Source organism: Thamnophis sirtalis, unplaced genomic scaffold, assembly GCF_051295495.1.
Source record: "Thamnophis sirtalis isolate CommonGarterSnake01/CBP01778 unplaced genomic scaffold, rThaSir2_p1.2 scaffold_1, whole genome shotgun sequence".
In the NCBI taxonomy this organism is placed as follows: domain Eukaryota; kingdom Metazoa; phylum Chordata; class Lepidosauria; order Squamata; family Natricidae; genus Thamnophis; species Thamnophis sirtalis.
The window spans coordinates 105286230-105312714 of NW_028261381.1; the positions used below are offsets into that span (position 1 = coordinate 105286230).

General features: G+C 38.8%; 1 protein-coding gene across 5 annotated transcripts in view; it reads right to left on the reverse strand.

The window, feature by feature from the left end:
* Positions 1 to 9206: 9206 nt before the first annotated feature.
* Positions 9207 to 26485, reverse strand: part of AMBRA1 (autophagy and beclin 1 regulator 1) — a 137487-nt gene continuing 120208 nt past the window's right edge. For all 5 annotated transcript variants that reach the window (XM_014070546.2, XM_087720259.1, XM_014070575.2 and 2 more), the window contains 3 exons: positions 20804 to 20896; positions 20060 to 20253; positions 9207 to 10979 (listed from right to left, as the gene is read on the reverse strand). In XM_014070546.2, coding sequence (XP_013926021.2) covers positions 10495 to 10979; positions 20060 to 20253; positions 20804 to 20896 — 772 coding nt within the window. In that variant the 3' untranslated portion in view covers positions 9207 to 10494. The remainder of the gene's footprint in view (positions 10980 to 20059; positions 20254 to 20803; positions 20897 to 26485) is intronic.

Here is a 26485-nt window from a genome sequence, read left to right on the forward strand (position 1 = left end):
TTTGGGCTAGGGTGTTAGGTGAATCCTATTAGTTGATGTTTCTTATTGATGGTAAAATTGAATGTGTCAGGGTTCCAAATAGCATCCAAAAGGAAATCAGAGTCCAAGGCAAAGTATTGCTCAAAGTTCCAATTTATTAAGAGACCCATGTTGGCACATCTGGGAAAACCTGAATCTAAAAGCTTCCATTTTCTCCACCCAGTTAAAAGTCCAAGATCTTGTCCCCACACCCACAAGTCCATTACATGGTCCAATCTTCCACTGCCATGCTGGCAGTTCCATCCATTCAGTTCCAGTCAGGTGCAGAGATGCATAGACATCTCTGGCTTTCTAGAAAGAATTTTGTTATGGCTACATAGCATCTAACTCCTAGAATCTCACCTCCGATTTTTCCACGATAGAAAATGCATAGTAGAATAATAGAAAGTGTGGCAGGTCAAAGATCCAAAAGAAAAGATACCTGCAGGCCTGACAGAATGATCTCTCTAGATCCCTAGCACGTGATGTAATAAATGCTCCAGAGGGTAAGACTAGGATTAATTGGGTGAAACTGATAAGCTGTAAATATAGTTTGGACAGAATTAGACAATTCAGGATTTGCTGCAGCTACTGTCTTAGTAGACCAGCCAAAGGCAGCCTATGATGATCACATTGTCCCACGAATACTAGGCATGGAAGAGCCTAGATTTCAAGCACCCTGCACTCTAAGTTAGCTTCCATCCTTCATTGTCACTGAGGTTCAAGGTCCAGTCCAATTGCCTTCTTCATTGCAAATGTATACCTTGGCTCTGACTTAGAATGTCACACGAAGAGGTTGCATGTATGACTGCCTGCTATATAGTGCATAAGACCTTTCTCTTGTTTTCTTCTCTTTCTTTTTTGGTTCCTTGATATGGAACGGAACTTTGTTGGACCAGCCATGATAGAACAGGATAAACCATCAACTTGAGATTTGCTTGATTGATTGATATTTTTTTAAACAAAACTCTAAGTAACTAACAATGCTCCTGATTGGACACATGGTACATTAGATGTGGTTTTCTCTAATTTGCCACACAGAAGGGGACTTGTCCCACTCTTTTTTCCTGACTAAGCTGTTCCAGGAAGTGGTTTTGTACAGTACGTTTTTATTGCAGATGTTCTTGTTATAAATGCTAATAGATTTTGTTGCTAGGCAGAAACTAGCTATTCAACACTTATTAGCATGAAGAATAGAGTGTTATTAGCATAACCATCCCTCGTTGTCTTTTCATGCCCCATTGCTCCTTGCCTTTTCCCTTGACAATCATTGGCATTTTTCCTGCCAGGATAGATCCCTTTTGCCCAACACTGCCACATTTTTTTGTTATTAAAATGATTTACCGGTAGATACATTTTGGAGCATTTGGAGCAAGTATTTGCTGTGGTGGGATGAATTTTCTTATTCTCCAGATAAGTATTGTAGAGACTGTCACAGAGCTCTCAGAAATAACTTATGAAAAATGCATTTTTTTGTAGTTTTAATAGAATAACAGAGTTGAAAGGGACACTGGAGGACTTCTAGTCCACCCCTCTGCTCAGGCAGGAAACCTTAGTCCATTTCAGACAAATGGTTATCCAATCTCTTCTTTAAAACTTCCGTTGTTGGAGCATTCACAACTTCTGGAGGCGAGTTGTTTCACTGATTAATTGTTTAACTGTCAGGAAATTGCTCCTTAGTTCTAGGTTGGTTCTCTCCTTGATTAGTTTCCATCCATTGCTTTTTGTCCTGCCTTCAGGTGCTTTGGAAAATAGGTTGCCCACCTCTTCTTTGTGGCAGCCCCTGAGATATTGGAATACTGCTATCAGGCCACCCTTTTGTCTTTCTTTTCATTAAATTAGACATATCCAATTCCTGCAACTGTTCTTATGTTTTAGCCTCCAGTCCCCTAATCATTTTTGTTGCTCTTCTCTGCACTCTTTTCTTCTAGAGTTTCAACATCTTTTTTACATCATGGCGACCAAAACTGGATGCAGTATTCCAAGTGTGGCCTTACTAAGGCATTATAAAGTGGTATTAACATTTCACGTGATCTTGAGTCTATTCCTCTGTTAATGCAGCCTAGAACTGTGTAGGCTTTTTTGGCAGTTGCTGCACACTGCTGGCTCATATTTAAATGATTGTCCACAGAAACCATTTATTGTTGAAGGATGTGGCTTACCTTGTTTCCGAAGTGAGGCATGGGAGGAGTCACACATGGGTATTAACCCAGCCCTTTTGCCCTGGAGACTGAGGTAAATCTTGAGGCCACACTTCTGTTCCTCCTCCTGACCTCCCAGATTAACCTCAGTCTCTGGCCCAGAAGGAGTGTTTTCCTGACTCTCCCTCACTTCGTAGACTTAGGAATTTTTTTACAGGTTTTTTTGTTTTAGCTTCTCACCTTTTGGATGGCTGCACCCTCCTTCTTTGTGCTCCACAGACCTAGCGTTTCAAGCCTCACCACTTGCTAGCGCGTTCCCCGGGTGGCCAGACGGTTGCGTAAGAGGGGAAGCAGTCTCTGAACCGCGTAGCTCACTGGAGATCTTTACAGGAAGTTCTTTTATAGCCAGTATAATAAATGATATTTTTGTTTATATTGAATGTTAAACAAATTCCTCTTCCCAGAGTACTAAATCCTCATTTATTCCACAGTGCTATAATAAAATGTCTAGCCATACATGTTTTGTTATATAAGATTTTACAGACAAAGAGATATTGGATTGTTATAAGGAATTTATATTCTCAAATGATTTAAAAAACTGCTTTTGACAGTGGAAAATCAAACAGCTAGTTTTTGAATCTCTGATGGAACAAATGCAATTGGGAAACTCTCAGAGATGAGAGTTGAGAAGGATAATAAATATCTATTTCTGCATATAGTTTAAAGACATTTCATGGAGCCAAAAGGAACCCAAATAGGCAGAATCTAGCACAAAACTACACCTTCGTTAGCAACCTCCGGTACTTCTCTGATAGCCTTCGGACTTTGCTCCATCCCACAAAAAGGAACATCAATTTTAGTAAGGTACCATTCCAATCATCTTACTGATACACAAAAATACTGGAAGCAAAAGCAATTTGAAAAAAATATTTTTTATGGTTTGCCTACTTGTACTCCAAACCACTAAAAGTTGGCCCATCTTTTAGAATTAAAACTCGAGGGCTAAATAAATTGGTGAATTCACTCATGGTAACCTAGTGGGATAAGGGCAAATCAAACAGCTAAAAAAGAAGTGGGGCGTTTGTGGCCCTTCATATCTTGCCAACCAATTCCCAGAATACAAGTATGTTAACATATGTATCATTATTTGAAGACTGTGACTGTGCATTCCCTTCTTCTTATCTGCCATCAAAGTAACTATTGGTCAATCTTTCAGAAAAAAAAAGGTCAAACAGTGATCCAGAACCAGAATCAGGCCAGTGATTTTGCTCCTAACTCATAATTAAAGCAATATCCCAAGATGCCGTATATGGACAATAGGAATTATGGAAAATAGCCTTGGTTGTCCTTTTTATCTCTATTTTTCTATTCAGCACTTGTTTAAGGAATTCTTGAGCTGGAACAGAGGGAAAGATAAGAAGATACTTCTATTCATTGAAGCTAGCAAGATTTTTCTTTAATTCATCCTTCTGCATTGTTATGATAATACAGCAAGAATAATCAGTTTCCTGAAATTGGGGTGGTGGGGTTGTATGAAAAATGGGCCCATACTTTAGGGAATTAATCATTATGGAACAGCCTTTCCCAGGCTGGTAACACCCAGGCGTGTTAGGACCATACCCGTTAACTCCTAGCCAGGATGGTTGAGAAATCTTGATTTTACAATCACAGAATATTTAGAGGCCCACAAACTAGAGGTGGTGGTGTAGAATCCCTCCAGGGGAAAAAATATTGAAAAGTAGAGGGGTGCTAAACAATATTTCTGTGGATGGTCCTGATTAAGATGTTAAGACGTCTGCCTTTCCTGCCTTGTTTTTTATTTATTTATTTATTGACATCCCAGGTAGGACACCGATGTATGAAAATCACTAGGCCACTAGTGTGCCAGGCAATCCAGATTGGGTGCTTTTTCTTCCAGAATGTGCTGTAATACTAGTGGCAATCACTTGAAAGGAAAAACAAACAGCAGTGAAGGGAAAGTAGCAGAGAACAGATGAGATGAGCTTCCAACTAGGGACGGTGTGGGAAAACATTTACGTATATTTGTTGGAACGCAGAGACCATGTTTTAATGAGTCTCCCTCCCAATTACCAAGACAGGGATGCCTGGCAGCGACAGCAGGGTGGGGGAGATGGGGAGAGTTCTCTGCCAATTCGGGATGGGGGGTGGGAAATGAGGGTGGAGAAAAAAACAAGGAAGTAATTGGGAGTGTGCATCTCACAGGGCACTTGCTGGAAATCAAAGGCCAGGTCTCCTTCGTACCCGTGTTCTCCCTCTCTGCACTGTACTCCCTTTCCTCAGATTCAGGACGAGAATGACATTTACATGCTGTGCACTGAGATCCCAATTACAGCTAGGACAGCTCACCACATGGCAAGCTTTAATTAATATGCCTTTTCCTGTTGCAGAACACTGTGCTGACAGATTGTGACTAAGTAGGGAGAGCAGCTGCTCTGAGGCTGGCTGCTGCTTCCATCAGCCTCACGCCGGGGCAACCCGGCAGGACTGGCCTTTGCCCTTCTCCAGAGTGGCCACTGTCTCCTTCCATGGATCGCAGATGATCCCACCTCCCTTGAAGGAAGGGGCTTCCAATCCCACTACTTTTTCTTTGGCTCAGCAACACTGTCCATTATCAGCATTCCAACACAGTGTATATGTGCTTTCCCTTTATTCTAGATTAGTGTTAACTAGAAAATAAATAAAACAAACCCTCCTCTGGTTAATTTCAACGATGATGTGAGAGCTGCAATAATAAGCAGAAGCATTTTTTCAGTCTTTATTTTCTCCTATTTTCTCTCCCCCCCCCCCAGAAGATTGCAGTATTGAAAATATGGGTCCATATCTTAACAGCTGCAAGAATAGAGTATGCCCAGCAATAGAAGAGTGGAAGCATACCTAAAGAAAGAGAAATAACAAAGAAAATATTTGACTGTGCAGAATGTGATAGACTGACGCTAGAACTGAAGAAAAAAGGAGAGACAAAGTACTATGAGGTCTGGGATAGATTTTATCAGTGGTTGGAGATTGAAATAAGTGGCAATATAGGTAATACATTATGTAACTGTAATTGTAGTTGTAACCATGTAGAAGAGGTTAAGTATGTATATATAGTTAGTAAGTAGTAACGGGTATTTAATACACAAGAGATCTGTGTTATACTCTGTATGGCGGAGAGATCACCAAGATGGTTTCACCATGTCCAATGTTTTTTTTTCTTTTAACAATATGGTTTTTTTTTTTTTTAAAGCAACCTAAAGCTATTCTTTGACCATCTACCAATTCCCTTTGAGGTTCTACCAGACTTATGCTCTGACAGATCTAATACACTTTTAAACTTACAACATAATTTTCAATCTTTTCCAACTGTCAGCCACGTTCTTGCTCTAACTTCCATTTTCCAGTTCGCGCTTTGTTTTGAATAGCTTAGATTATTTTAAGGGATTAGCAAGTTTGTTTGTTTATTCATTCATTCAATTTCTATAGCCACCCATCTCAGTCAATGATTCTGAGTAGCTTACAATTCATATTGTATAAATATATTAAGAGTTAAAATATTAAAAACATTTTAAAACACTAAAAGCAAAAACATCCAGATTAAATATACATAGGAGCAATACACTTAGCCAATTAGCAGTACAGCAAGTCCTGAACATATTCAAAACCCCAGGGATGGGAAAACATAACCAGGTTTTTAGGGTCTTATAAAACGCTAACAGGTTTGGGGCCATTTTGATCTTCAAAGGGAGGGTGTTCCATAGAGCGGAGCCACTGTGGAAAAAGTTCATTTTCTGGTCCTTGCCAACTGACCCTCTTTGGCTGATGGGATCGGCAGCATGCCAATTCTGCTTGACCTGATTGGATGGCTAGAGATGCTTGGAAAAAGGCGATCCCTCAGGTACCCCAGTCCCAAGTCATGTAGAACTTTAAAGGTAGTGTCCAGCACCTTGAATTGCACCCAGAAACACACCAGAAACCTATGCAACAAAAGTGGTGTTATACATGTGCTGTGTATTTAGCACCATTTTTATCATCCATGTGGCCGCATTCTGCATGAGTTAAGAGATTTCTTGCCCCTAATTTAAATAACATTGGGTTCAGATTGATTGGTGAGAATTGACTTTATTTCTATCACAATCAGATTTAAAATCCACAAAAGAGCCTTTCCTCTGACCTACTTGCAGCTATGTTTTCTTAAAACCTCTCTTTTATGAGATAAAAACCAAGGTGTTTTTTTTAAATAGTTCATTGGCACGATCTTTTGCAGTACCCTTTTCTCTTGATCCATGGCTTTTAAAAAGATAACTAACAGATGGCTGAGTATACAAGAGCCCTCAAGTGCTACTTTGTTCTCTGCATTTAAAAGGAAGTTACCTCATTTCATTGCCACCTGAGGAGACTAACAATATTCACAGGTTTGTGCATAATCCGGTTTACCAGGGCAGTTTCAAATATTATGTCAACAAATCAATATTCTCTCAAAAGTAGTGCATTTCAAAAAAATATGCAGCTGTCAGACTTCAGGTAATTGTATACAGTTGCTTTTGGTTAAAAGGGCAGATATATAGAGAAGTAAATAAATAATCCAAAATTACTTTGACTTTTTCATGCAACGTTCTCCATCCTTGGTGGTACTAATGCAACTTCTGTAGTATCAACCCAAGGATCAATTATGGAGATGATGATGTGGGCTACTCAGGAAAGTTGACTAGTTTTCAATGGTTCCCAGAAATAAGTGGGATAAAATAGGATAGAGTTATATATTGTAGATGTAACTACAAGGTAAAATGCTTAACTCAAACATGAATGCTTGCATTGGGCTGATTGAGTATAGATAGAAAAGCTTAAGAAATTACAGTACTACCCTGATTCCAGTTGTAGTCAAATTAGGATTCTATTATAATTTGCTTAAATAGCTAAGGAGGATTTTGTCATCCATATAATTCAAGCAGTGCAGACATTGAAGGCATCAGACCAGATAATATTTCATTTGCATTAATGTACCACCCTTTCCATGTGGTATGTTTGCCAAAATTATAAAAATGTAACTATTTAATGATTTTATTCCACAATCACCTTGTTTTATATCCCCAGCAGCAAATGTGTAGTTGATGCATCCAGTATGAGCACCACAAAACAAGTCAAAAACACAGTTCTCATATTCCTTAATTGCTTCTGTGGCCATGTTGAAGGCAGAGGTCCACAATTTGGGAACTTTCCTGGACTCACAGCAGCAGATAAAAGCCAAGAGCAAGTCTGATCCCAGTTTGGTCTGGTGCACCATTCATTGCTCTATTTGGGCTGGGAAGTGTCCAGAGAGTGATGTACATGCCTTCTCTACGGGTGCCCTTGGAAGCTGATTTGGAGACTGCAGATAGTCCAGAATATGGAGGCCTGGCTGACAACAGACCATTTCAACAGTGTTGCACTTATGAATCTAATTGTGAGTGCTAGTTGCTTCTTTATGAAGTCCTAAATAGTTCAGATTCCACTTACCTTCAGGACTATCTCTTCCCTAGATTCAATCTATCTAATGACTGCTTCCCAAGAGGACATGCTAAAGAACCCCATCATGCAAGAGATTAAGATGGTAATGAATTTGTTTCCATACTGATAATGACACTCTGGAACAGCCAAGGCTAAATATACCTTGTTTTGTTTTTAGAGGGTTTTTCCCCCCCAGTAACAGTTTTATTCTAGTAAGCAATTGGTCATTGCCTTTTGGGGCATATACTGTTTTAATATTGTAGATGTGAAGTTTGAAGGATTGGACCAGAGTGTATTTTAAGTTTGTTCCATTACTTTTCTTTGTTGAAAACCATCTTGAGTCATTTTGACTGATTTGAGTATAAGTGTATATATAAACAGAACAAATAAATTATACCACGAAAATATGGGAAAGATGTATGATATAAACCTGAAATGCTTGGCTTTCTCAATCAACAAAAGGTAATCCATAATTCACAGTGATTTTCTGCAAGACGTCCGGATGGAATGCTTGGAGAAAAGCTATTTTTTAGCATCATGTTGAAAAATCTATAACCTTCTCCTCATTTTCTCTCACACAGATAGGTACTCCTCCACCTAGTGAGCCAGTTATGGAGTCTAGGTTTAGTCTCTTCTGATGTAAAAACATGTTCTAAAACTAAAAAGAGGAATTCCATAATCAAGCTCCTGTAGCTCTGAAGTACAAACCATCACAGGGCACTTTTTAATGCTTCATTAACACTTTGATGAGGACTGGCAGCCAGCTGATTTGATTTAAAGTTTATCTCCATGCTGTGATTTAAGGCAACATTTGCGTAATGTTCTCTAACAGATTTTTCTGACTGTGAGCATACAAGCTGCTTAACAATGGGCTTTATTTATTGTCACTTGCTCATGGTACTGACCAGAGGTGGGTTCTGGATCCCGTTCCAACCGGTACGGTTGGAATGGGCCCAGGGGCATCCACATGGACGTGCATGCGTCTTAACGCCTCCGCAAGGCTCCACAATGCTCCAGCTGCTCAGCTGCAGGTGTTGTATGTGCTGTGCGCAGAAGCGCAGAAGACTTAAAAGACCGCTAAGGAGCTCGGGCAGGCCCTCTGGAGCACCATACTGGAACGGTATCTGGTGCTCTGGGCAGGCTCAGGTATGCCCATACCGGGGCGTACTGCCTGCAACCCACCACTGGTACTGACAATACAGAGACATGCATATTGGGAGGAAAACCTCTGGCAGGTGCTGCATAACAATTTGTTAGATGCATCATGAAAAAAAATTGTTTCATTGAACTAGCAGTTTAACCAATTGTGGTTTTTTTTTCCTTTTCCTTTTCTTCCAGCAGCCAAGAGCTATAATTGTAGTAGCAGTAATAATACCAGAAAAGTCAAGAATTATGCAGCTAAATAGATAAAAACCTTTTCATGTTTTTCTGATTCTCCTGGAACTGACAAGATTTCAGGGTAGGGGACTTTTGCAGAATAAACCAATCAAACAGAAAGACACCCCCCCCCCCAAAAAAAACAGGCACTGTACTTGATCGAGAAAAGAAGACAGGAGACCAAAGAAGGGTCTGTCATATTTTAATGACGTTGATCTTTGGTGTTTCCCTCATTAGCACACACTCTCCCCCACCTTCCTGCTACAAGCTCACTGGGATGGAGAGTTACAAATGAAAAGGAAAATCACATTGTTGACTAGAAACAAAAAAAAGTATCAGAGCCTTGATTTCTCCACTAGAAACTACATGTACAAGGTCAAGGTTTCACATGCAACACCTTACATCACAGACACATAACTCACGCCCTGACATGGAGCTAACCCCTCTCTCCCACCCCACAGCCTACCCCTAACAGGGAAGTGCAACCTGGTCATGGCACCATGATCCTGCCAAATTTCGCCAGATTGAATTACAATATGCTACGATTGGCACAGCAAGAGTTGCTAAGCCTTGGGCAATATCTGTAATAAGTGCCATCTTTTTGGGGGAACGGTTCCCACCCTACCCACATGCTTTACAACTATAGGTTGCCCCACCCACAGCAGCCCTTGTAAAAGTTCTGCTTGCATACAAATTAGATATTCTGAAAACAAAAGGCCCACACTCCTGAGAGGTTCCTGAGCATGAAAAAAATTGAGACGCCCAAGCACTGCTCTCCTATCTCCAGTTCTGAACTGGAAAGAAGAGTGGAACAGAGTCCTGGAAAACACTGCTGTGCCTTATCCAGCCTACATTCCTTCAAGCCATCCAAATTCTGAACTTCTGAAGAGTTTTCTAGTGCTTACAAGCAGTGTGGCATGGGATAAAGCTCTGGATTGGAAAATGGAGCCACTCTAGTTGTAGAATCTAGGTGCAAGTTTCCTCCACAGTAGCATTTAAAGATATATACACAATTCAATAAAATTGAAGGTCTCCAACGGAAGAGACTCAAGTCTCCCTAATCCAATTAGTTGGTAGGTCAAGAAGGGGAAAGCATTTTTTAAAAAATAAAATTAAATTAAAAAAAAAGAGTAGCATTAAAAGCACTGCAGGGTTAGGACAAAGCTTAATGAATTCCTGTAGCCAGTGAGCTGAGAAATTTACATAAGGCTCAGCTGAATACCAAGGTTTATTACAACTATTGTAGAAAATGTGCAGCAAAACAGATGTGGGAAGCTAAGACACAGAATAAAACCTCTTCAAGAATTCTCCCATACAAGTTGTGGTTTCCCTCTAACATCCCACCCCTGCATATCAATGCCCACTGAATTATCAGCATCTGGTCAGAGCCAAAATTCCCCTACTCCTTCAGTTCCTGGTCAGCTGTGAGGTACAAGTCTCTGCTTAGCAGTACAAGGATAGCACCAATTCATCTCTACCTGTTCCGAGACTCTCCATTGGTGCTCTCATTACTATAGAAATTGGTATTGTCAGGAAGATGGTTATTATTAGTTAGATCACTATACTCGACTGGTCCCTCAGTGTCCATTGAGGAATGAGCTTGCTCTGGTAGGCTTTGCCCATTAGCTTCTCCCTCAACCTCACTAGACGATGTCTGTGGGCTCAGGCCACGTTCTGTCACCTGCATAGACTCAGAAAGGGTCCGTCCTTCTAGCTCTGTTATCAGCTCCTGCGAAGTCGATGGTTGAGCTGAGCCTCCTTCTATCCCAGTGGATTCAGTGCCAGTCTGAGAGCTACGGTGGATCCTGTGACTCACAATTATGTTGTTGCCAAAACCACCCATGGATGCCATGGTAGTGCTTTGCTCTCGTTGGACGACAGCAGTCATGCCACCTTCAGCCATCAGCCTTTGGATCCTAATTAGGGCATCTTCTCCAGTTGCTCCATAATCTGAACCACCTGGAAGAAAGAAAAGTTCTTTTTTAATTAAAAAAAAACTTTTAAAGTTTTTATATTTGTCCAACAATTGCTCTCCAAAGAAACTTAAGATAATATTTAAACCAAATTTTCACACTAAAAACAAACAAGAGGCAAGAGAATAAAAAAATAAACCCTACTGTAAGCTAAGAACAAAGCTATATTTTTATTTCATGTCTGAAAAATAGAAATGTGTGGAACAAAAAAGTTATGATAGTTAAAGGAATGAAAATACAGATGCAGACAAGTCAAGAAAACATGATAGTAGCAACTCCAACACACACACACACACTCTCACACACACACTGTTGAGAATGTTTACCATTCCAGACAACACAAGCTTACTTTTTTTTGTATATACTGGCTACATCATTTTTCTACCCTCACCTACATCTTCCTTTAGAATGCTGTTATTTTGTTTTCAACTTCTAAGAAATAAAATTCGAGAAAGTTTCTACATTTTTCTATCGAAATTTTTTCTAGTCTAGGCTGGAATACAGCTGTAGAGGGTGATAAGAGGTGGAGGACATCATGAGGCTGACCAGAAGCAATACACTCCTGAAATCAGCTTAAAATAGCAATGCTGCAGAATGAGGGGATGGCAGAGAAGGAGAAGACATCAGAGGCTCAGCAAGGCCCAATATACTCTCTACTGTATGTATGCCTCCTAGACTTTGGATGATGTTTAGGTGATCACTCATCTCAGTTGGGGTGGGTGGGTGGAGGGCTCACCAAGGCTATGTGAACTCTCTGGGAGGTCCAGGTGCACCAGATGCAGAGAGCTGTGGACAGAGGGACCACAAGATCTAGCAAATGCAGGGGGGGAGTGGGTGAAGGATGGGTAGTTCTTGTGTACTTAGTGTTTGTTTGGGTAACTATCCTTGGGTGTTACGGGACAATTTAATAGACTAGGATAACCCAAAGAGTGGGTGGATTGGTATATGATGGTAGAGGCCATTATTGGTACCATGATGGGCAGAGATAGATATGGTAGGCACATGAAGGTTGCTGCACATAGGGATGCCAGGAGAGTGAAAGTAGCCCTGATGCCTTGTTCTCAATATTCACCACAAGACCAGGTCAACAGATCTTTGGGTTCTGACTGCTGTTGTTGAACATCAGGTTGCTGGAATGTAACAATCTGCCCCACCGCCCTCTCTGCTTGAGCTGCTGGATTCCATGGCTACTTTAGTGGTGGAGTGCTTGAGGATGATGATCCTCAGGATTCCTGAGGCTTAATGGTCCTCTAATCCGCACCCTCGTGTAAAAAGTGACTTTTGAACAGTTCTCACACTTATGAGAGCCGGGGTGGCACAGTGGTTAGAATGCAGTATTGCAGGCTAACTCTGCTCACATTGCCAGGTGTTCGGTTCCTTCAATCCTGACTGGCTCAAGTCTGACTCAGCCATCCATTCTTCCGAAGTTGGTAAAACGACCCAGATTGTTGGGGGCAATATGCTGACTCTGTAAACTGCTTAGAGAGGGCTATAAAGCGCCGTGAAGCTGTATATAAGTCTAAGCGCTATTGCTACAACTGTTGCAGCATCCCACAATCACAAGATCAAAACTCAGGTGTTTGGCAACTGGTATATACTTATGATGGTTGCAGTGCCCTGGAGTCATTGGGTCACCATTTGCAACCCTCCTAGGGGCATTTGACAAGCAAAATCAATGGGGCAAAAACCATTTTCACTTATGACTATGTGTCAGGTCTGAAAGCCATCTTTTGCATTGGGCCTTCCGGCCTGCCACATTTAATGTTGTGGAGAAAAGGGAGGGGGGATTATATGGAATATGGGAGATATATAGTCAAAATAACATTCCTTTGTCAGAGTGTCAAGGACATCTTGTCCTGCACCTGGAGGGGCATGACTGGGAGGCATCTCCAGTTGGGATGGAGCCTGATTGGGCCATGTGGGTGCTGGACAGGGACTTGGGCTTTCATTTGGGTGGGGGAAACCTGGAAGCTTTCAGATTTGATTTTCCCAGATGTGCCAATATGACATTTCTAATAAAGTGGAACTTAGAACTTAAAGACTTGGAATCTTCTTTCATTGGGGGTGTTACTTGGAACCCTGACACTATGATTATCTGCCTAATGACCGCAATAAAAAATATTATAAAATCAGATACAATTCAGTAAACGACTGCTTAGTAACAGAAATTCCCAATTGTGGTCATAAATTGAAGACTATTTGTAATAAATTCAATGAAACAAATAATTACAGAAAATATGTGGGAGTTAAAATAATTAAAATCTTAAAAGACAAAAATTGCTGACAGACTGTAACATTACGTACTGTGATTAAGGACTAAGAGTTTGTCTTCATAAAAATATTTTATATACAGCCAAAACTTGCACACAACACATTCTGCACTTTTGGAACTCATCCTAGTTTCCATGTTCTTGTACTCTCTGGGTCTTCAAGAATGGAACAAGAACCAGGTGAACCTGGAGAGGAGAATTTATCACCCTGAAGAACTACTTCTTGCAAGAGGACAAAATGAGAAAACATAGTACAGGTAGTCCTCGACTTACAAACACAACTGAACCCAAATTTTGGTTGCTAATGAGACATCTGTTAGGTGAGTTTTGCCCCATTTTACATTTCTTGCTATAGTTGTTAAGTGAAACACTGCAGTTGATAATAAAACGGTTGTTAAGTGAATCTTGTTTTCCCATTGGCTTTGCTTGTCAGAAGGTTTTAAAAGATGATTACATGATCTTGGGACACAGCAATGGTCGTAGGTATGAGCCAGTTGCCAAGCATGATCACACAATTATGGAGGTGCTACAAAGGTCATAAGTGTGAAAAATGATCTAAAGTCAATTTTTTTCAGCACCATTGTAACTTTGAACGGTCACTAAATGAACTGTTGTAAGTCGAGGACTACCTATATTTCAGAGTTTCTCAAATGGGGCCAAGATGTGGGAATTTTTGTTTTCCTTGTCCATGTTGGGAAAAAAAAGAAAAACAGCTATGATTGCCAGTTTATTTGGAAAGTAAGTCAAGTGTCACACAACTAGAGATGCCAGTAAGGAAGGTCAGCTACAGCCTGTAAATGAACTGTTGTTGCTTCCCTTCCCTTCAAGTGGACATATGAGTTATATTTACACATTTAATTTTGGCTTTTTACTTGTTTAGTCTATTTAGTCTAAAGAGCCATGGTGGCACAGTGGTTGAATGCAGTATTGCAGGCAAATTCGGCTGACTGCCAGCAGTTCTATCCCGACTGGCTCAAAGTTGACTCCATTTTCTATCCTTCCGAGGTCAGTAAAATGAGGACCCAGATTCTTGGGGACAATACGCTGACTCTGAAAACTGCTTAGAAAGAGCTGTAGAGCACGATGAAGCGGTATTTAAGTGCTATTGCTATTAACATATTGCTACCTATCGCTGTTCCTTTTTCGCTATCTCTAGACTCTCAAAGAATCATGCGGTATAGAAAGTCCAGCTCTCCAAGGGCAAAGAAAGCTAGGAAAAGAACGTCTCATTCAAGCTGCTTCATGAAGAATGAGCAATTAGTGGCCTCTCAATTGTAAGCTGTGGAAGAAAATATCTTTATTCAATGGAACGTGCTGAATTGTTCCACAGAGGATGTAGCAGCCACAGGCCACCTGATCCTTATTAAAAATATAAATCTTCCTTCCAGACTTTGTTGAAGCATCAGGTCTCATTACAAAAGAGGAGGAAGTGGCATTGGCTCATCTACAATGCAGAATACTGAAGCAAGGTTTTTTTTTGGGGGGGGGTGTTATGTCTTTTTAGGAAAACTTACCTTGCATCTTTAAATCCTGCCTAGTGATTCCTCAACAACTCAAAATTTTTAAAAAGCTACATGAAAATGCTCTTTAAAAAAAAAGAACTTATAACACCTTTTTAAATCACAATTTTGCCCTGATAGATTGGAGGGGGGGGGGGGGGAAGCAACACTAATTCTGAAACGTGAGAATAAATCTGTAAGCCTTTATGATGTTAAAGATCTTCAATTGCCGAAGTTTTTGAAAACCCACTTTCAACAATCAAAATTAAGGTTAAAGGTAGCATAAAACCTAAGCAGCCAGACTTCAGAATTAAATATTGGCTTAGTGGCTTAAAGCCCTGTCTTAGATCAGCTACCGACTGGGCTATCTGGTTTGGCGCACTATGGGAAGTCACTAAGCAGAATATAATGAAATTTATCTCCTGCAAACTGCAGGAGGTCAATTTTAAGATGCTACTCGATCATAATTGCTAAGTGATGCTTTATTGACATCATTTCTAAACAAGCATGTGCTGAGCCTGAAGCCTCCATTTAGGCAGTCCTTGAGCAGAAGATGCTGACACTCTACTCCTCTCCCCCACCAAGTTCTTCTTTCATACAAAACATCTGCTTTGCTTCTGTGGCAAGGGCAGAACTCCAAGGCTGGGGTTGTTGCCTAGTCACAGAAGCAGCAGGTGCTGTTTCCACAGCAGCAGGGCTGGCTGCTCAGTAATTTATCATGTCAGGAGAGATCTGATTAATAAAGACTAGAGAATGCAAAGGAGCCAAAGTTAGCATTTCTATCAAGGGGCTGATCTTCAGCGTCACTGCTAGACCCACAGACGCTGCTTCTCACTCTATTGCTTTCATTTCTCCGTCAACTTCCCAGTGCTTCAGAGATATGTCTCTAAAGCAGATACATGTCTATAGCAAAATAAAGAAAGCAGTTTGGACATATTACGCCAAATAAAGAACTTGAAAATGAGTATAGGTATCATGAGCTTTTTTCAGCAAACGCATCAATGACCTCCCAGATACTAAAGAAATAATTATACTTGTAATAAAAATAGTCTTATTTCTTTGTGTGAATGAAAAAGGATGTTGTGAATAATCCAAAAGGCATAACATCGGGAGATACTGGCTATTGAAGTCCTACACTACAGATTCCAGAGTTAGATTTATATCCGGCATCTCTGCAGCAAGGATCCTGGAGCAGATATGCACTTTTCTAACTGTGTATCACAACTACCAGGGCCGGTAAAATATGTTAGGCAAGTCATAAAATCTGAAATACTTAGTAAGTTCCACCATCCTCATAATGTTAACTGAATATTAGCTTTTAAAAAATTACAGAAGGTGAAACTTGTAAATTCTGCTTTGCACATTATGGGCTTCGAGTGCTTTCTCTCCTTTTTCAACCATAGGACAGATGCCTTTGCTTTGTGTATTTAGTTGCAACGCATTTGGGTGGTAGCTGATTTGATGGAAGCATATTCTGGGCTGGATGCAAAAGAATAAAAGAATGTCATTCACAACTATTTATTGGTGTATTATCACAACAATCTTCCTGCTTTATCATTAGTTTACACTTATTAGCGTCAGCACAAGAAGTGCAACTTTCCAACGACATTTTTGTTATTTCAAATAAGGATGAACTACATTTTTTTAAAAAAATGGAGATGCAATAGATGTTGAGTAAGGAAAATATAATGAAATTATAATTGTATTATAATGAAATTATACTTTGAGAGGGAACCACGAATTGGCACCTATTTACTGAAGCAGTATCAATGATGAAGCAACTCCCATGTCTTTTACAACAATAATGAATTGAATTTAGACCCAAATATATAATAAACAGGTTCCTGGATATTCAGATATTTTTCCAGATAGGCTACATTTACACTATATAGAGAGGCTTGAATACAGTTCATTATCCCACCTTTATTATTATTTTTATATATAACTCAAGGCAGCAAGCATGTCTATTAATCTTTCCTCTCCCTATTTTCCGCACAACAATAACCCCATGAAGTGATTTGGGCTGAGAGTGAGTGACTGGCTCATAATCACCCAGCATGTTTTCTAGCCTTAAGGTGGGGCTAGAACTCACAGTTTCCTGCTTTCTAGACTGGTGACAACCTTGGGAAGTATTTTGATGAAACTATTTTGGAATAGCAGAACCCAGGCATGCAATTGGAATTTGCATGTACTTACCAATAATGATGGAACACATATTTTTTTTCACTATCAGACAGTGATTTGGCCCCAGATTCCCGCCACAACGGAAACTATTGGAATTTTTAAAAATTACATTCTTTTTAATAATGGTATATTTAGGAGTGTTGTTCAAAAGGAAGTAGAGCTATTCTAAGTAAGCTTCACTATTCTGCTAATGAACTCATATTTCTGTGTTAGTAACCTAAGAGTTTAGCTAGGATTGATAACGCTTAATGGATTTATTTCCAACCAATCTGAGTATTTTTTATTAATTTATTTAAATGAACAAAAGAAATAAGTGCCTGTATCACCTTTCAATAGAAGGTAAAGTTCAGCTTGATAGCACCTTATATTATTCTTTTTTTTCAACAGCAAAAGATATTTCTGAGCATAACATTTACTTCTGGGATTTTCAGATATCTTTTAGACTGAAACTTGCTTTCCTTTGACTGATGCAGTCTTCACAAATAATAATATACCCAAAGTAGCAATTATGAGACAAAAAGGAACTGGAGGGCTTCACTGATAATAAGTTTACTAACATTATCATCTTTCCAAAAATTCAATGATTTTCAGAAAGGTAATTTTTACAGAGCCTGCAAAGATGAAAGATAGTCTGTATTTACTAACAGACAAAAGTTTGGGGAGCTTTATTGAGGATTATTTTCAGATTTTTTTCCATATGGCAACATTCTTCTGTGCATTGCAGCAAAGAACAACACAACCTTTTTCAATAATGAGTTTATTCAGTGCTGCTGATACTACTCAGTTTGTATCAAGAAATACTAATTAATTCACAACCTTGCTGGGGAAATACTGGAGAGTTGTTTCAGCTTATTTTCAACATACAAGCATTTCAAAGTCTTCATACAGTATTTGTAGAAGAAATGGGAATCAACTTAATTTACACTATATTATTCAATCCACAGACCATGCTGTTTATAGTCATGATTAAGCCTAACTTTACAACCTGTCTTGCCTTGTAACTGATCTGATTTGCTGAATTTCTGCTGGAAAACTCACTGAAAAAAAATGTGCTTTTTCTAGGTTTTTTTAAAACCAGCTAGAAAAAAGTCCAACTCAGTTGGAACTCGCTTCTTGTTGTTCTATCCTAGGTAGAGTCACACTAAGGTGGGGAGGGGGAACCTAATATGAGCCATTTTCCACACTTTTCTGTAAAGCCTAGATGCTGGTTGAGATTGCTATGAATTCAGGAACCCAAATTCTTAATTCCTTTTAGGTTAATAGATTGAAGTGAAAAATAAAGCCCATTTCCTAACTGTACATTGACCATGTTTAAAGGAATTACCAACGTCCAGGTCTTAAAATTTTAATTGTTATAAAACCTCTATACTAGCTTTGTCAGTTTTAACCCTCCTATCTTACTTAGAAGCAAACTTTGGAAAGGTAGATTGGAGACAAGAAAGCCCTGGTGCTAATTACTCAGTTTTGGGGCCAACTAAAATGCAGATTGTTTTCCAAATCGCCCCTTCTACATTTTGATACCCTTCCTAATTATGTATTTATTATGCAGTTTCTCATGTATACTCATTTGCAAATATTTACTATATTCATGGTTTACTTTTATACATCTTAAAGGTGAAGATTCCCCTCACACATATGTGCTAGCTGTTCCCAACTCTAGGGGGCTCCATTTCAAAGCCAAAGAGCCAGCGCTGTCCGAAGACATCTCCGTGGTCATGTGGTCAGCATGACTAAATGCCAAAGGAGCACAGAGCGCTGTTACCTTTCCACCAAAATGGTCCCTATTTTTCTACTTGTATTTTTTATGTGCTTAGCAGAAGCTGGGACAAGTAACGGGAACTCACTCCATTACGCGGGGCTAGGGATCTGATAAACAAGCTCAGCGTCTTAGCCACTGAGCCACGTCATCCCCTTTATACATCCTAGATATATAAATACTAACATATATTGTGGTAAAAAGTTACAGTAGGTCACTGTAATCCAATGGATATACAGTATTGCAAACTAAGTATAACTGTTGATAATTTGATTTTTGTTTTTGTATGCTCGGTGTGACTCTAAGAACAGGTAGCAGAGCCTAGTTTCCTAAAGAAACTTCCTTTATGTAAAAATGTTTTTGTATGGTAGCTCTGAAGAAATGTATCTTCCTTCCTGACTAACTGTCAGATTTGTTTCCTCCCTAATTGTCAGATTTGGTTTTTTTTAATTATTATTTTAGTTATGAGTAAGAATCAGTGCATTCAACAAATCACTGTTGTGGCTGGTTATTGAGAATTAGCATAATTTTCATGTATAACAGTACATCATCAATGATTTGTTTTTGAAAATCACATTTTATCCTCATGCCCAACTCCAAGAAACTTAAGCTTAAAACAAGTAATTAAAACAAGCCATTTTCTTGGTTTATCTATACTATACATAGCTCAATTGTTTTCCTAGGAGACTGTTAAACTAATTATAATTACAGCAAGGACATAATGTTAAATTGCTGTTTACCTTTGAACTCAATGAAATAACTAAAGGTCATTCTTTAAATTCAGGTTATATTGTTATTTTGGAAACAGATGAATGACTGACCTGGGTCAGAACATCTGCTAAAAAAAAACCAGCAGCAGGAAAAAAGTTGAATGAAGCCATACATAAAGATATACTGCTGTTGATCAATATTTGTTTTCAATTTCTACCAAGTCAAGCCCCCAGTATTGGTTAATTTATCCAGTCTATAGTATTTAAGATCACTTTTGTGTAGGCTTATTTAACCACTGGAAGAGCATACTCTGAGTTGCGTTTGCTAGATTCTTTTGTTTTTTAATTTTTCACACTTGAGAAGCGGCAATAATCTGATGTTAGAAAAAAATATTTTAGAAGCAAACTTACATTCTCAAGATGCACAAGAGATATAAAGGGCAATAGCAAAACAAACAATGTTCTTTCATTTTCTAAAAATGGTAGAAACGAATGAGCTCATGTATAGCTAAAGCTACTAGCTGAAGATGATGCAACTGCTATGTATAGACCCATTCTGTTGGTAAAAATATCATGTCCCAGGTTTTTCTTAAGTAATGTCCAGGATAATACATATTTGTCCCCGGCAATAAATCCCCAATATTTACCTTCAGTAACCCCTGAAGTAAGACTTCCTGGTTCCTGAACTTCTCTCTCGGTTTGTGTTTCTGCATTCTGTAGCTGAGGTGCCAGAGTCTGTGTGCCCTGCGAAGTCACAGAGGTGGTTGGGTTCCGTGGCTGCAGGCCAATGGCATTCATTAAGCCCAAATCCCGGTCCGTCCTCCAGGTGGCTCTGCTGGTTCTGAAGATGCACAACAGAATATATTTAGCTAGGATAGAACAAATACAGAAATGCATGTATGTCCCTGAAACACCTAGCCAAATTTTAAAAAATGACCTATAAGATAGTCAAAATTATGTTTTCACATCTGATTTTGACTAAAATGATCACCCTAGTCCTACAGTTAGAAACGGTGTTGGAACTCATAATTGTTTTAAAGTTGGAATTAGTCATTACTTATGTAGTATTTTTTCTACATTTTCAATTCCCATAAGCTTAATGGCTTCCAACTGACTTAGGAAGGTGTGGTATTGACAGCTGGAAGGACTGTGGTTGACAGATTTATCTGAACATTTCACTTTGCATTAGTGAGATAACCAAGTATAAGCAGTTATATTATGCCATATGGAGTAATTCAAGTGCCAAGGGAAAAAATTAGTTTTAAAATTTTAGAGCTGCCATCATAACAACACGCAAGGGTAAGCAATACAATTATATCCAGACCTTGACGACGAAAATACATGTATTTCTATGTATCACTGGTTGCCTTCAAATCATTCTCCACACTCACCCTGGGCGTTCAGTGCTTCTGCTGCTGGAATGCACAGTGAAGACAGTTTCATTCAGCTGGTCCCAGTAGTATTCTACACCAGAGTTTAACGCCCTGCCATCCAAAAACAATAAGTCAAGAGATAAATGAAACCAGCCTTGTCCATATTAATAAGATTATCATTCCCAATGCCCCACATCTCCCTTTTCAAAATAACATTCAAAATCAGCAGCAGATAATATCAATTGTTGCTGTGGAAACATTACAAGTATTTCATTTTCTGTCCAGTCTTAAGATATAAACTAAAAAGCCTGCAATCCCTAAAGAATCCAATCTGAAATGTAAATTTAATTCTAAAATTGTTACAAGAGCTTTGCAGTGTATTAAATCTAGATACACATAGATATTACTTTTTCTACTTTCAATTTAAAATATTTCTAGCATACACCGAACTTGAGAAGATAGAAAAACTTGATTTCACAAATGTAGTACTGAATATATTTTTTTGACAGTAGCTAATATAAACATAGGCTATTCTTATGGCCACAATGTTGTCACAGTGGTCCATGAAGGCCTGATGCAGTCTAATGCTTTAAATCTTGAGTTAAGTCTTGGTGGTTCATGGTGATGCTACATGGCTTCAAAAGATATTTAAAGGGGGTCCGTGATGAAGAAAAGGCTAAGCCACTGAGCCCAGGGATCCCCAATCTCCAGGTAGTGGCCAACTACTGTGCCTCAGTCCATTCGAAACTGAACTGCACAACCAGTGCACAGCTCTACTTTGCTTGCATGTGCTTGCTTGCATCTGAAGCTCCATTTGTGTGAGCAGCAGGTGCCCACACCCGTGATAGCACAAATGGAGTTGTGCATGCTTGTGTGCACACCTACTATTCACAAAGAACTATCCCCTCTCCTTCCTACGCTGGGCTGCAAAGCCAGAAAGGTTGGGAATTGCTGACCTCGCCTATAACCTATGTATGCTACTGCAACATAGAAACCTACTCCCATAACTCTGAACACTTGCACATCCTGTCCATAACTGGCTTTTATTATTGTTTTCCATAGCAGAACAACCAGATTTAGTAACAGCTTCCATATAGCATCAACCTTGTTAACTCTCAAGACTCTCAAGACGCTGAAAAGAAGATTAATACACGTTTTTGGTGTCATTTTTGTTATCCTGGGGATGGAGATATTGTTCAATGGGTGATATTCCTTTTTTGAGACCAGGGCATTGGTCTCGTCATTGTACAAGCAGCAGATGACAATAAAGGTTTCTTATCCTATCCTATCCTCTCTTCTCCTGTCTTATATCCTATCTACCTGAAGCATTCTGAAACAATGCCCAATCCAATAATTTTCATTACACCACCCCTAATACTTAGAAAATAAATATTTGATCTGAATGAACAGCTGCTAGCTGCTATAAAATTAAAACAGCTGCCATTTGACATCTATAACATATATACCTGCTCAGTGAAAACATTCAGTGGTTGAGCAACTCAAAAATAATTTATTTAAGGATCAGCTAATACTTAACAATGTGTGTATTACTGAAGCTGCAAACTGGTGGCAGTTTATTATATATGTTATTGCTTCTTTTATCATCTTGTTAGTCATTCCAGAAGGTACATTCTTGTTAAAAAATGGTGTGATTTTCTTAAGAATGATATTATTCAAACAGCATTAGCCAAAGCAAACGTCAGATTTTTTAAAAACAGGTGTTAAGGCTGCACTGGAAGCATCTGATGATCAATACATTAAGATTTCATTTTTAGTTATAAATTCTTATCCCACTTGCCCTATGTTTTTATATATGTCTTCCAAATTTAAAAATCTAGGTGATATTTCCTAGCAAAAGGGTAGGGAATGAATGATAAGTGCCAAATGACTATCGTTGAGAAAGAGTCCTAAGAGAACAATGACAGTTGAAAAGGAAAGTTATGTATTTATGAAGCCTAGTTGACTTGAGAAAGCTCCCAGGCTAGGTGGAACTAAAATCTTTTTTTTCTTAGCCTTTCCCAAAGTTATGCATTAGATAGTTGGCCCACCGTACTTCTATGCATGGTTCCAAGTTTAAACTAGTAGCACATTTTTTGAATTAAGTTAAACTGTCATGGGGCTTGTACAGCTCCCACACATACATCACAATTTAAGATACATTAGTATTATTTATTTCCCACCTTTATTGTTTTTTATAAATAACCTAAGGTGCTGATCATATCTAATATAATTTTCTTGCTTCTACTTTCCCCACAACAATTCTGTGAGGCGAGTTGGGCTGAGAGAGAGTGACTGGCCCAAAGTTACTCGGCTGCCTTTCACAGCTTAAGAACTATTTCAAAAGTATAGTATATTTAAATTTGTCTCTACCTATGCAATACATATCATGTTACGATATGACAAGCCTGTAATGTTACAGAATAAAGTAAGCAAATAGTATGTAGACTATCACGTGATTTCATACAAGCATTAATTATGTTCCAAACAAAGAGCAGTTTAGCCGTAAAGCAGTTTAGCAACTGTGCGAGAGACTGTGATATGACATTTAAAATTATCGTGCAACATAATACGATTGAAAGTGTTTTAAAATACTCTTTAAATGAGTCCAAGTTTAGTGATAACTCTTAAGTATAATTTGGAACTCCTGCCTTGTAAAATAGCTGGAATATTCACAGCCATAATACAACAATTTGAAAATTGAGATGATTTGGCAGGATTTTGTGAACAGCTTTGCCAGCTCTCAGGAATGTCTAAAGAAGTTGCAAATTAAAATACCTGAATGTATCCTAAACCATATATTGTCAAAATAACCACCAGTCAATTGCAAAAGACAGCTTTACTTGGAACAGCTTATATCCTGCAACGATACCTCTAACACCGTCAAACAAGACCATCTGTCTATCCAAGGTCATTGAGAAGGATTTGATAGGTGGATAAAATTAACAAATACATATCTGAATAACTGTGAAACAAACTATAATATATTAAAAATCTACATAGTGAGAGCCACCCCAAAAATGAAATGAGCGGTATTCTTAATAAAAGTATCCTTTATAAAAACCCACATTATCTGAGTTGATAGTGTCCATGCTTTTAATTGAATTTATATTTTCCAGCAAGAACAAAAGAGAAGTTGCCAATAACTAAAGTAAAACTAACAGCTGTGCATGGAACAAGAGCCAAAGCATTCTTATTTTAGTTGGCTTTCAGTTCATGGCATGAAAATTTAAACTTTAATATCCGTTAACAGTCTGAAGCAAGGGGTAATGAAAACCAAATTGAAGGATTCTTATAATATTTACCATACTCCCAGGACAGGGGTGGGATGCTGCCGGCGTTACTGCCGGTTCGCTTCGCACCCACTGCACTTTGCTTGTGCATGCACAGTTGCCTATAAATTGTTCTGCACATGCGCAGAACATTAAAAGTGACTAAAAAACATGCCGGCAACAACATGCGCAACCGGGGAACCAATTTGGGAGCTTGCCCATGCGCAGTTGCCTATAAATTGTTCTGTACATGCGCAGAACATTAAAAATGACTAAAAAACATGACAGCAACAGCATGGGCAACTGGGGAACTGGTTTGGGGGCGTGGCAAGCCTGCCGTCCCTACAGGTTCGGCAACCCAATCGCAATTTTCACTACCGGTTCGCCAGAACTGGGTGCAAACCAATAGCAACCCATCTCTGTCCCAGGATTTTTTATCTCATATGGTTAGAAGAAGGTTGCTAGTATCAATCTATACAGCATTTTATGTCATGGGTACAAAGCATCTAAATGACTGTTCATCCTGCATATATAGAACCTCATTCTGTACTTCAGGTTATCCTCAGAATCCTCCCCTGGGTGCTCTTTCATGCTAGGGTGGGACAAGAAGCTACTTGGGAACAGGCCTTCTCAGTGATATCCCTCGACCAGTAACAGCAGAATTCCCCTCCAGAGTGAGGACAATCCACTGTTTCCTACTTGGGGAATTCTTGGCACCTACTTGGTTTTATTTCAAGTATCAGGCAAATACATTTTTTGTTTCCTGGGTCTTTTAATATATTAAGACTTTAAATATGCTGAATGAAACCATTTAATTTTTCTGTTATGTTGCTTTGCTAAAGAATTGCATTTTACTAATTGCTATTTGAGGGCTGTTTTTTTAAACAACTATTTGAAACATTTATAGTGTGATCTTAATGTTTTGCAAGTAAGCCCAGAAAATTCAGCTTTAAAGAGTAACGTGTTAATTTTTTAAATAAAATAAAATAAAAAAGACAGAATTTCCTAGTCAGGTCACTTTCTCTGATTTTGCCTCTCAGTGGCTTTACCTATTGGTAAAGTTATTGGTAAAGTGATCGCAGAGCTAATGGATTCCTAGGGATTTCCTGCCTGGTATGGTTAGCACTCCTGCTGAAACTCTAGATACACCCACTCTATTTAGCTGCACACTAAATTTGCTCTACGTGTTGTCCAAGGCATGGAGTCTCAGTAAGGACTGAGAGTGATTATTAAGACATTAAAATCATTCTCACACACTGCAATGGAAAACTGGTAAGTGCTGAATAATGTGGGAGAGAGTTGTCTTTGTTGCTGATGTTCTTCTACCAGAAACGATAGTCTTTCCATAACATGAAATAAGATCTTGGTGGCCTTTGATAATCTACCCATATTCTTGCTGAATACCAGCCAGGAACACAGGATTATAGGTGTTCATAGTATGACAATTTATGGCATGACCTATAGTCAGATACTTCTATACAATGAATATAGGTAGTGCTACCAATTCTGTCTTTTTTGCTATACATCCTTTGCTTACTGTCAAAGCTTTCAGATTTTTCTGGCAATTTCAGATGCCAAGAAAAGCAATTTTTCTTTCACCCTCACTCAAATTAATTGCGTGCTTGTAGAGTACAGAGTCAGAGAGCTATTTACTTCTAACAACTAGAGTAGGATTAAGCAGGAACTTTATGTACTTGGAAGTATTTTCACTTTAAGTATAAATTGTCATAATGAAATCCAGAATCTTCTAGTAATGGTTGGTTTAATCATCCTAGAGCAAAAAACAAAACAAAACTGTTTTTTCCCCAAAACTCTAAATAAATATCCAGAATAAATCCATTATTGGTCATCTACATTTTTTAGTCATTCTTGGATGCATTGAATAGCAAGGTAAGAGTTATGACTCCAGAGATAGTTCAAGATGCTTCCTTCAAGAAAGCTGAATCTGTTGCTGCTGTGCACTAGCATATACACAATCCATTTATTTTCAGTTGTATTCCATATGTGAGACTCTTTCACACTGCAGGTAAAAGCCTCATGTTAATAATATCAGGTAATATATTTTGTTTCAGATACAAGTGGAGATTCCAATCAGAATTATGCATAAAACCAATAGGAAATAAAGTACTACTCCTTAGGTACCAAACGTTTGATCTCTATTGAAGTAGGAAGAAGCCATCAGAATAAAGAAAGAGAAAACAGGTTAATAAAAATAGAGCCATCAATCTCCTCATCCCAGGAAGACATTCTTTTATTTCAAATATATGAGCTGAAAACACAAGGAGAAAGAATGTTCTGCAGCTTTGGTAATTTCTTTTTTTTTTAGTGATGATATCAATACAGTTGAGATAATTGACGCAGTAGTAACTCACTGCATAAATATTCCTAAAGCAAATCAAAAATGTAGCTGAGTGGACTCTGTTCAAACGCA